Source organism: Salmo salar, chromosome ssa24 (assembly GCF_905237065.1).
Source record: "Salmo salar chromosome ssa24, Ssal_v3.1, whole genome shotgun sequence".
In the NCBI taxonomy this organism is placed as follows: Eukaryota; Metazoa; Chordata; class Actinopteri; order Salmoniformes; family Salmonidae; genus Salmo; species Salmo salar.
Window position 1 is genome coordinate 37,970 of NC_059465.1, and position 12,486 is coordinate 50,455.

At 43.1% G+C, this 12,486-nt stretch overlaps 1 protein-coding gene across 1 annotated transcript in view; it reads right to left on the bottom strand.

The window, feature by feature from the left end:
* The window catches only part of LOC106584882 (ras-specific guanine nucleotide-releasing factor 2), a gene marked incomplete at its 3' end in the record, with an annotated part of 149,821 nt that overhangs the window by 36,605 nt on the left and 100,730 nt on the right, over positions 1 to 12,486 (bottom strand). Inside the window, exons 9-14 of the mRNA XM_045706972.1 lie at positions 6,696 to 6,805; positions 6,463 to 6,581; positions 4,398 to 4,558; positions 4,080 to 4,146; positions 3,481 to 3,620; positions 2,941 to 3,023 (exon numbers count right to left, since the gene is read on the bottom strand). Of these exons, the coding sequence (XP_045562928.1) occupies positions 2,941 to 3,023; positions 3,481 to 3,620; positions 4,080 to 4,146; positions 4,398 to 4,558; positions 6,463 to 6,581; positions 6,696 to 6,805 (680 nt within the window). The remainder of the gene's footprint in view (positions 1 to 2,940; positions 3,024 to 3,480; positions 3,621 to 4,079; positions 4,147 to 4,397; positions 4,559 to 6,462; positions 6,582 to 6,695; positions 6,806 to 12,486) is intronic.

A 12,486-nucleotide genomic window follows, 5' to 3' on the forward strand; every position in this document is an offset into this window, starting at 1 on the left:
TCTGGGTTCGAACTAAGCCGTACACACAGGAGCAAAAGCAGGTATGACAGACACAGGCATGTGTTAAAGTCGGAAGTTTACATACACTTAGGTTGGAGTCATTAAAACTCATTTTTCAACCACTCCACAATCTATTTTGTGCATGACACAAGTAATTTTTCCAACAATTGATTACAAACAGATTATTTCACTTATAATTCACTGTATCATAATTCCAGTGGGTCAGAAGTTTACATACACTAAGTTGACTGACTTTAAACAGCTTGGAAAATTCCAGAAAATGATGTCATGGCTATAGAAGCTTCTGATAGGCTAATTGACATCATTTGAGTCAATTGGAGGTGTACCTGTGGATGTATTTCAAGGCCAAGCTTCAAACTCATTGCCTCTTTGCTTGACATCATGAGAAAATCAAAAGAAATCAGCCAAGACCTCAGAAAAATGTTTGTAGATCTCCACAAGTCTGGTTCATCCTTGGGAGCAATATCCAAATGCCGGAAGGTACCACGTTCATCTGTACAAACAATAATACGCAAGTATAAACACCATGGGACCACGCAGCCATCATACCGCTCAGGAAGGAGACGCGTTCTGTCTCTTAGAGATGAACGTAATTTGGAGCAAAAAGTGCAAATCAATCCTAGAACAACAGCAAAGGACCTTGTGAAGATGCTGGAGGAAACACGTACAAAAGTATCTATATCCACAGTAAAACGAGTCCTATATCGACATAACCTGAAAGGCCGCTCAGCAAGGAAGAAGCCACTGCTCCAAAACCACCATAAAAAAGCCAGACTATGGTTTGCAACTGCACATGGGGACAAAGATCGCACTTTTTGGAGAAATGACCTCTGGTCTGATGAAACAAAAATAGAACTGTTTGGCCATAATGACCGTCGATATGTTTGGAGGAAAAAGGGGGACGCTTGCAAGCCGAAGAACACCATCCCAACCGTGACGCACGGGGGTGGCAGCATCATGTTGTGGGGGTGATTTGCTGCAGGAGGGACTGGTGCACTTCACAAAATAGATGGCATCATAAGGGAGGAAAATTATGTGGATATATTGAAAGTCCTGACCTCAATCCTATAGAACATTTTTGGGCAGAACTGAAAAAGCGTGTGCGAGCAAGGAGGCCTACAAACCTGACTCAGTTACACCAGCTCTGTCAGGAGGAATGGGCCAAAATTCACCCAACTTATTTTGGGAAGCTTGTGGAAGGCTACCCGAAACGTTTGACCCACGTTAACCTGTTAGGGCTAGGGGGCAGCATTTGCACGTCTGGATAAAAAAAATGTACCCGATTTAATCTGGTTACTAATCCTACCCAGTAACTAGAATATGCATATACTTATTATATATGGATAGAAAACACTCTAAAGTTTCTAAAACTGTTTGAATGGTGTCTGTGAGTATAACAGAACTCATTTGGCAGGCAAAACCCTGAGACATTTTCTGACAGGAAGTGGATACCTGATGTGTTGTATTACCTTTAAACCTATCCCATTGAAAAACACAGGGGCTGAGGAATATTTTGGCACTTCCTATTGCTTCCACTGGATGTCACCAGCCTTTACAAAGTGTTTTGAGTCTTCTGGAGGGAGATCTGACCGAACAAGAGCCATGGAACGATGATGTCCCATTAGACACCTGGCGCGGAGTTCATGTTGGGTACCCTCGTTCCAATACGTTATAAAAGAGTATGCATTCGTCCACCTTGAATATTATTCATGTTCTGGTTAAAAAAGGCCCTAATGATTTATGCTATACAACGTTTGACATGTTTGAACGAACGTAAATATATTTTTTCCCCTCGTTCATGACGAGAAGTCCGGCTGGCTTAGATCATGTGCTAACAAGACGGAGATTTTTGGACATAAATGATGAGCTTTTTTGAACAAAACTACATTCGTTATGGACCTGTGATACCTGGAAGTGACATCTGATGAAGAGAATCAAAGGTAATGGATTATTTACATAGTATTTTCGATTTTAGATCTCCCCAACATGACGTCTAGTCTGTATCGCAACGCGTATTTTTCTGGGCGCAGTGCTCAGATTATTGCAAAGTGTGATTTCCCAGTAAGGTTATTTTTAAATCTGGCAAGTTGATTGCGTTCAAGAGATGTAAATCTATAATTCTTTAAATGACAATATAATATTTTACCAATGTTTTCTAATTTTAATTATTTAATTTGTGACGCTGACTTGACTGCCGGGTTATTGGAGGGAAACGATTTCCTCAACATCAATGCCATAGTAAAACGCTGTTTTTGGATATAAATATGAACTTGATAGAACTAAAAATGCATGCATTGTCTAACATAATGTCCTAGGAGTGTCATCTGATGGAGATTGTAAAAGGTTAGTGCATCATTTTAGCTGGTTTTATGGTTTTGGTGACCCTGTCTTTGAATTGACAAAACATTACACAGAACTCTTGTAAATGTACTGTCCTAACATACTCTAAATTTATGCTTTCGCCGTAAAACCTTTTTGAAATCGTAAAACGTGGTTAGATTAAGGAGATGTTTATCTTTCAAAGGGTGTAAAATAGTTGTATGTTTGAAAAATTTGAATTTTGACATTTATTTGGATTCAAATTTGCCGCTCTTGAAATGCACCTGCTGTTGATGGAGTGCACCACGGGTGGCACGCTAGCGTCCCACCTAGCCCATAGAGGTTAAACTATTTAAAAGGCAATGCTACCAAATACAAATTGAGTGTATGTAAACTTCTGACCCACTGGGAATGTGATGAAAGAAATAAAAGCTGAAATAAATCATTCTCTCTATTATTTTTCTGACATTTCACATTCTTAAAATAAAGTGGTGATCCTAACTGACCTAAGACAGGGAATTTTTACTAGGATTAAATGTCAGGAATTGTGAAAAACTGAGTTGAAATGTATTTGGCTAAGGTGTATGTAGGCGCTCTTACTTGATCATGTGAGGCACGGTGACTTTGGAGTTCTCCTCGAATACACTAGTCATCAAACCATTACAGCGGATATTATCAATACACTAGAGAGAGAGGGCGAGAGAGCGAGGGAAAGGGAGGAGAGGGAGAGTGTTAGTGGAGCGAAAGATCAATCTAAAATATTAGCAACATCCTAACATGTCGTATGTAATTATGGTTTACAAGAAATATATTACAAACCCTAAAGAAAGATATTGTTATTAAAGCTTTTCCTTTGACCTAATCTTTGTTTAGAATCAAGCCAAGCCTCAGAGGAGGTGCAGTGTGTGTGTGCATGCATGTGTGTGTGTGTGCGTGTATGTAGGGGGAACACTGGGTTAAAGGGGATGAGCCAAGCACAAACCAGGATTTGACCCCTGGGGAACCAACCACTCTGTTTACTCACCGCAAAGCCTCATGGGATACCCAGAGGGAAACACACGGTGCTGTTTGAACTTTTTGTTGTTTGGTTATTATTCCAAGAAGAGAAATTATGAGAGAGAGAGTTAGTTAGTTAGTTACCTGGCTGATGTCGCTGGTCCAGGCAGCTTTCTCCTGTCGTGAGGGAGCCAACAAGACTACAGTGAAGGAGGGAGAGTCAGACGGCTCGATGATCAGCTTAAAGTCCAACTGACCGAATACCTGACCACCACTGGACTTCGCTAAAAAGGGAAGGGAGAGGGAGAAAGAAAATTAGAAGATTGGGTCACCTAGGGTGACAATGTATTTTGGTATGACATGAGATAAAGATTAATACATGAATAAGATATAAGCTGGTCCACTTCATTTACCCCTGTAGTGTGTGTGTGTGTGTGTGTGTGTGTGTGTGTGTGTGTGTGTGTGTGTGTGTGAGACTCAAAGTTATTTCCCTGGAAGTCTATGAGCAAAAAGACCCCTCTGTAAGGTTAATGGGTGAGTGATGTCATAGGATCAGCATGAGTGTCATTTAAAGGGTGTTAGCTGGTATTTGAAGGGATGTGAGGGTCAGCCAGAGATTTATCTGTGGACACTTATCTTTTGACACTAATTAACCTGTATGGAGACAGAGACTTAATGAGCCTGTCTGAGTCACTGCATAGATCTAAAGGACTGGGGTTGGTCAACACACACACTTTACTCACAGTCGTCGTCGCTGGTCTCTGTTTCTTCTATGAGGGTACATTCTATCAGAGACAGGACTCCACCTTGCTGCAGAGAGGTCTGAGGTCATTGACTGTTTCTGTGTTTTTTTGTGTGCTTAAAATATGACTAGGTCCCAATTCTCCACCTTTCTCCCAAAGTGTACAATTACACAAATTCTCTCATGGATTTAACAATGCTGGAAACTCATTCCACCAATATGATTTTAAATCCAACCCCGGGAGTGTGTAAGTGCACACTTCTGGAAAAGGGTGAAGAATTAAAGCCAGTAAATATGAGCATGCGTGTGTGTGGCTCACCTTGAGCAGGTGCAGCTTGCCTCCTGAGCTGCGTGTGCAGATAAGAAAGTGTTTTGTAAACAGGAAGCACTGTCTCTCTCCTTCCTTCTTCAGAGACAGAGAGCCCAGACGCACCTTACTGAGCTTCCCCCTCTCCACCGACGGCAGCTGAATCAGAGAACCTGTCGGGGGAGGGCAACGGGGGAGAGAGGGAGGAGGGAGTAAGAGGAGGTGTTGAGAAACAGGAAGAGTGAGGAGAGGTGTGGAGAGAGAGATGGGAGGTGAGTGTGAGAAAAATATAAAAGCCTTGTCCAAGCCAGAACTGCCCATCTCCTGTTTCTGTAGTGTGAGGCAGCTTGATGTACATAAACAGACCCTGGACAGGACGCTAGTTTATCACAGGGCCTTACCCCCAATCAAACTCCTTAACCTGTTAGGGCTAGGGGGCAGCATTTGCACGTCTGGATAAAAAAAATGTACCGATTTAATCTGGTTACTAATCCTACCCAGTAACTAGAATATGCATATACTTATTATATATGGATAGAAAACACTCTAAAGTTTCTAAAACTGTTTGAATGGTGTCTGTGAGTATAACAGAACTCATTTGGCAGGCAAAACCCTGAGACATTTTCTGACAGGAAGTGGATACCTGATGTGTTGTATTACCTTTAAACCTATCCCATTGAAAAACACAGGGGCTGAGGAATATTTTGGCACTTCCTATTGCTTCCACTAGATGTCACCAGCCTTTACAAAGTGTTTTGAGTCTTCTGGAGGGAGATCTGACCGAACAAGAGCCATGGAACGATGATGTCCCATTAGACACCTGGCGCACGAGTTCATGTTGGGTACCCTCGTTCCAATACGTTATAAAAGAGTATGCATTCGTCCACCTTGAATATTATTCATGTTCTGGTTAAAAAAGGCCCTAATGATTTATGCTATACAACGTTTGACATGTTTGAACGAACGTAAATATATTTTTTCCCCTCGTTCATGACGAGAAGTCCGGCTGGCTTAGATCATGTGCTAACAAGACGGAGATTTTTGGACATAAATGATGAGCTTTTTTGAACAAAACTACATTCGTTATGGACCTGTGATACCTGGAAGTGACATCTGATGAAGAGAATCAAAGGTAATGGATTATTTACATAGTATTTTCGATTTTAGATCTCCCCAACATGACGTCTAGTCTGTATCGCAACGCGTATTTTTCTGGGCGCAGTGCTCAGATTATTGCAAAGTGTGATTTCCCAGTAAGGTTATTTTTAAATCTGGCAAGTTGATTGCGTTCAAGAGATGTAAATCTATAATTCTTTAAATGACAATATAATATTTTACCAATGTTTTCTAATTTTAATTATTTAATTTGTGACGCTGACTTGACTGCCGGTTATTGGAGGGAAACGATTTCCTCAACATCAATGCCATAGTAAAACGCTGTTTTTGGATATAAATATGAACTTGATAGAACTAAAAATGCATGCATTGTCTAACATAATGTCCTAGGAGTGTCATCTGATGGAGATTGTAAAAGGTTAGTGCATCATTTTAGCTGGTTTTATGGTTTTGGTGACCCTGTCTTTGAATTGACAAAACATTACACAGAACTCTTGTAAATGTACTGTCCTAACATACTCTAAATTTATGCTTTCGCCGTAAAACCTTTTTGAAATCGTAAAACGTGGTTAGATTAAGGAGATGTTTATCTTTCAAAGGGTGTAAAATAGTTGTATGTTTGAACAATTTGAATTTTGACATTTATTTGGATTCAAATTTGCCGCTCTTGAAATGCACCTGCTGTTGATGGAGTGCACCACGGGTGGCACGCTAGCGTCCCACCTAGCCCATAGAGGTTAATGCCAAGCAGAGAGGTATCAAGTCCCATTTTTAGACTCTTTGGTATGACTCGACCAGGGATTGAACCCCCAACCTTCCAATCACGGGGAGGACAGTCTAACCACAAGGCCACTGAGATGGACATGAGAAATACTGTTACATAAACAATAGTTTGTGTCATGAATGTGTAAGTGAATTATTTTGTGTGTGTGCATATACCTGTGTATGTGTGCACACTCACCCTGTCTGACGAAGGTCTGACTGGTGTCCAGTAGTATATCACATCCCTCTACAATCATCCTCTCGATGGCCAGGTTCTTACGGATGTTCTCTGTATCACTCACCTCATCATGCATCACCCTGAGGACACACACAAACATGATATACTACATGAAATATCTAAGAGGTGATAATTTATACCTGTATGTTTTGAGGTATTCTTACTCATTGATACACCCACAAATAAACACCCACCTTGACAGCTCCTCTAGTTTGGACTTGGCGAACTCCAAGCTTTTGCGCTCTACGTGTTCGTGCGGAGTGTGCGCCAGCAACTCATGCAGGGTGATGATGTAACGTGGAATCTGACAGTAACAAATAGAGGAAGAAAGGAAGAGAGAGATATAGAGGGTAATTGGGAGAAGGGTGAGGTATTTCATTGAGACTTTATGGTTTGAATGTTTATGAGCAAGGCCACAGATAGGGTTCTTCAAGTAGATATTTGCTAGTTGAGTGTGTATGGTACCTAGAACATGTGGTATGTGAGGATGTATTTGTGTTTTGGAGTGAGTGTGTGCATGCGTTGCGTGTGGGCAGGCATGTGTGAGTGTGTGTGCGTTATCGCTACTCCCCTCAGGCGTTCGATGTCGCCGGTATACTAACCACCGGTCCTGGGATCCGTCATTACGCACACCTGGTATCAATCATTACGCGCAACTGCAAGTCATCATTAGGCACACCTGGACTCCATTACCTCACTTATTACCTCTCCTATATCTGGCACTCCATTAGGTTCTTTCCCCAGTCAGTATTGCTTATGTGTTTCATGTCTATATGCTACTTGTGTTTGTTACATTGTTCGATGTCCCGTTTATTATTAAACTCACCACCTGCACTTGCTTTCCGACTCCCAGCATATACATTACAGAATACTAACTCCAACAATGGAAGCAGAAAAAAACAGAATATCTCCCAGACGGTCGACGAGCAGGGATACCTTCTACGTCAACACCATGACCAGCTGGCACAACTGGGGATGGCTATGGAAGAGGCTCTTCGCAGTGTGCAACATCTCGTACATGCCCGGGAGGCGTCGTCGTCAACTAGCAGAGGATACTCTACAACCAGTCGAGCCAGCACAACAGCCCATTCAGCAACCCGCTCAGGTCAGCGATGCCTGTTTGTCCCTCTCGGATAAATATGACAGTACGCCATCTAAGTGCCGTGGCTTTCTACATCAGTGCTCCCTCTACTTTACACACCAGATGGGAACCCCCCACCACGAGAGGTCCAAGGTTGCCACGGTTATTCCTCCGCTGACTGGGCGGGTGTTGGAATGGGAGAGGGGAGAGGAGGAGCTAGATTCACGAGGGGTTCATGGCTCTGTTCAAGTGCATCTTCGATCATCCCCCGGAAGGCAGAGAGGGGGGTGAGCGCTTACTTCAATTATGGCAGGGGGACCAGACGTCTGCCGAGTACGTGCTCACCTTCCGGACAGTAGCCGCATCCAGTGGATGGAATGAGCCGGCGCTTCGTATGCTATTCAGAAGAGGTCTGCGCGAGGAGGTCCAGATGGAACTGGCCTGTCGCGAAGACAACCTCTCCTTGGACACACTCATTGCGATGGCCATCCGTCTGGATAACCTAATTCGGGAGCGTCGGTACTCTCATCACTTCTCTCCCTCCCTCAGTGAACACTCTGGATTAGAGCCTGAACCCATGGAGATGGGGGGCCACATGCCTCCCCATGGTGGAGCAACGCAGAAGGAGACAGCTGGGGCTCTTTCTTTTGTTGAAGGAGAGCACCAGCTCCAGCGGTGTCCAGCACTTCCCAATCTGGGATCCACAAGCGCAGAGTAGTGAGTATTCCATCTTCATCACTTTCTGCTAAGCTCTTTTTGGTGTCCATCACACTAGTTGACAGTCCCTCATGTACTGTGTCTACAACGTTAGTGAATTCCGGTGCCGCGGGGAACTTTATTGACCAGACCCTAGCCTCCTCTCAACATCATCTCATACCCGCTCTCCTCTCCTTTCCTGGTTCAAGCCCTCGATAGTTGGCCATTAGGATCCGGAACCATTACCTAACCACTCACCCGCACTGTGAGTCCATTCATCAGGACAACATCCCCTTCATCACCATTGCACCAGTTCACAAAAATCATCCTCTGCCTCACTTGCCTACAATGCCATAACCCCACCATCTCATGGTCGAGGATGAGAATCAGACTGGTCACCTGAATGAGGACCTGCTTCCCCATCCCCTGTTGTTCCACATCGGTTGAGTCTTATGGTTGCCCTTCAGCCCAACATCCCGGAGGTTTACCAGGACCTGCGGGTGGTATTCTCCAAGACCCGTGACACCTGCCTTCCTCCTCATCGCCCCTGGGACAGTACCATCGACCAGCTGACAGGGTCTGCGCCTCCACGCAGACGCATCTACCCTCTGTCGGTGACTGAGACCCAGGACATGGAGGACTACATCCAAGAGGCTCTCCAACAAGGTTTCATCCGCACGTCCACTTCTCCTGCGTCAGCTGGTTTCTTCTTCGTGGCCAAGAAGGATGGAGGATTACGTCCATGTATAGATTAGAGGACTCCAGGAAATCCCCACGAAGTACTATTACCCTCTACCGTTGATGCCGGCAGCCATAGAACAGCTCCGCGGGGCCCAGTTCTTTACCAAACTGGACTAGCGGAGTGCATACAATCTCATCCGCATCCGGGAGGGGGATGAATGGAAGACTGCATTTGGTACGATGTCTTGTCACTACGAGTACTTGGTGTTGCCATTTGGTTTAGCCAATGCTCCGTCAGTGTTCCAGGCATTCATTAACCTGTTGGGGGTAGGGGGCAGTATTTACACGGCCGGATAAAAAACGTACCCGATTTAATCTGGTTATTACTACTGCCCAGAAACTAGAATATGCATATAATTATTGGCTTTGGATAGAAAACACCCTAAAGTTTCTAAAACTGTTTGAATGGTGTCTGTGAGTATAACAGAACTCATATGGCAGGCAAAAACCTGAGAAGATTCCTTACAGGAAGTGGCCTGTCTGACCATTCCTTGAGCTTCTTGCCTCTGTTTATTGAAGACTGAGGATCTTTGCTGTAACGTGACACTTCCTACGGCTCCCATAGGCTCTCAGAAGGCGGGAAAAAGCTGAATGATGTAATTCCAGTCCCAGGCTGAAACACATTTGCGCTTTTGGCAAGTGGCCGATCAGAGGACAATGGGCTTAGGCGCGTGCACGAGTCGACCCCATGCTTTATTTTCTTTCGTCTTTTTACCTAAACGCAGATTCCCGGTCGGAATATTAACGCTTTTTTACGAGAAAAATGGCATAAAAATTGATTTTAAACGGCGGTTGACATGCTTCGAAGTACGGTAATGGAATATTTAGACATTTTTTGTCACGAAATGCGTCGTGCTCGTCACCCTTCTTTACCATTCGGATAGTGTCTTGAACGCACGAACAAAACCCCGCTATTTGGATAAAACTATGGATTATTTTGAACCAAACCAACATTTGTTATTGAAGTAGAAGTCCTGGGAGTGCATTCTGACGAAGAACACCAAAGGTAATAACATTTTTCTTATAGTAAATCTGACTTTTGTGAGTGCTAAACTTGCTGGGTGTCTAAATAGCTAGCCCTGTGATGCCGGGCTATCTACTGAGAATATTGCAAAATGTGCTTTCACCGAAAAGCTATTTTAACCTTTTTAGGATAGGGGGCAGTATTGACACGGCTGGATAAAAAACATACCCGATTTAATCTGGTTACCACTCCTACCCAGTAACTAGAATATGCATATACTTATTACATATGGATAGAAAACACCCTAAATTTTCTAAAACTGTTTGAATGGTGTCTGTGAGTATAACAGAACTCAAATGGCAGGTCAAAACCTGAGAGATTCCTTTACAGGAAGTGGCCTGTCTGACCATTTCTTGAACTTCTTTTCCATCTCTATCATTTACTAAGGATCTCTGCTCTAACGTGACACTTCCCACGTCGTCCATAGGCGCTCAGAGCCCGGGAAAAAACAGAATGTCGTCATTCCAGCCCCAGGCTGAAACACATTATCGCCTTTCTCAAGTGGCCGATCAAGGGACACTGGGCTTATGCTCGTGACCCGACCGCCCCCGCCTTTGGGATTTTTTCCTCTGTTTGCCGAAAATGAGATTCCCTGTCGGAATATTATCGCTTTTCTACGAGAAAAATGTCGTAAAAATTGATTTTAAACAGCGGTTGACATGCTTCGAAGTACGGTAATGGAATATTTAGAATTTTATTGTCACGAATTGCGCCATGCGCGCGACACTTCTTTACTATTTCGGATAGTGTCTGAAACGCACGAACAAAACGCCGCTATTCGGATATAACAATGGATTATTTTGGACCAAACCAACATTTGTTATTGAAGTAGCAGTCCTGGGTGTGCATTCTGACGAAGACAACAAAAGGTAATCAAACTTTTATAATAGTAAATATGATTATGGTGAGTGCTAAACTTGCCGGGTGTCTAAATAGCGAGCCCGTGATGCCTGGGCTATGTACTTAGAATATTGCAAAATGTGCTTTCACCAAAAGCTATTTTAAAATCGGACATATCGAGTGCATAGAGGAGGTCTGTATCTATAATTCTTAAAATAATTGTTATGCTTTTTGTGAACGTTTATCGTGAGTAATTTAGTAAAATGTTAGCGAATTCCCCGGAAGTTTGCGGGGGTATGCTAGTTCTGAACGTCACATGCTAATGTAAAAAGCTGGTTTTTGATATAAATATGAACTTGATTGAACAAAACATGCATGTATTGTATAACATAATGTCCTAGGGTTGTCATCTGATGAAGATCATCAAAGGTGAGTGCTGCATTTAGCTGTCTTCTGGGTTTTGGTGACATTATATGCTGGCTTGAAAAATGGGTGTCTGATTATTTCTGGCTTGGTACTCTGCTGACATAATCTAATGTTTTGCTTTCGTTGTAAAGCCTTTTTGAAATCGGACAGTGTGGTTAGATTAACGAGAGTCTTGTCTTTAAATAGCTGTAAAATAGTCATATGTTTGAGAAATTGAAGTAATAGGATTTTTAAGGTTTTGAAAATCGCGCCACAGGCTGCCAGTGGCTGTTACGTAGGTGGGACGAATTCGTCCCGCCTAGCCCAGAGAGGTTAAAATCGGACATATCGAGTGCATAGGAGTTCTGTATCTATAATTCTTAAAATAATTGTTATGCTTTTTGTGAACGTTTATCGTGAGTAATTTAGTAAATATTTAGTAAATTCACCGGAAGTTTGCGGGGGGTATGCTAGTTCTGAACGTCACATGCTAATGTAAAAAGCTGGTTTTTGATATAAATATGAACTTGATTGAACAAAACATGCATGTATTGTATAACATAATGTCCTAGGTGTGTCATCTGATGAAGATCAAAGGTTAGTGCTGCATTTAGCTGTGGTTTGGATTTATGTGACATTATATGCTAGCTTGAAAAATGGGTGTCTGATTATTTCTGGCTGGGTACTCTGCTGACTAATGTTTTGCTTTCGTTGTAAAGCCTTTTTGAAATCGGACAGTGTGGTTAGATTAACGAGAGTCTTGTCTTTAAAATGGTGTAAAATAGTCAGATGTTTGAGAAATTGAAGTAATAGCATTTCTAAGGTATTTGAATAATGCGCCACAGTATTCCACTGGCTGTTACGTAGGTGGGACGATTTCATCCGCCGACCCTAGAGAGGTTAACGAGGTGTTCAATGACATGCCAGGTGGTCGTGTATATCGATGACATCCTGGTCTACTCGGCTACCCTGGAGGATCATATCACTCACGTTCGAGCAGTCCTGGAACGCCTCCTGGCTAACCACCTGTTCGTCAAGGCTGAGAAGTGCCAATTTCCTTATAAGGCGGTCTCCTTCTTAGGCTACCAAATCAGCCCACTGGGAGTGAGGATGGACGACAAGAAAGTAGATGCTGTCATGGCCAGTCCCAACCACCATAGAGTTGACAATGGTTTTTGGGGTTTGCCAACTTCTACCG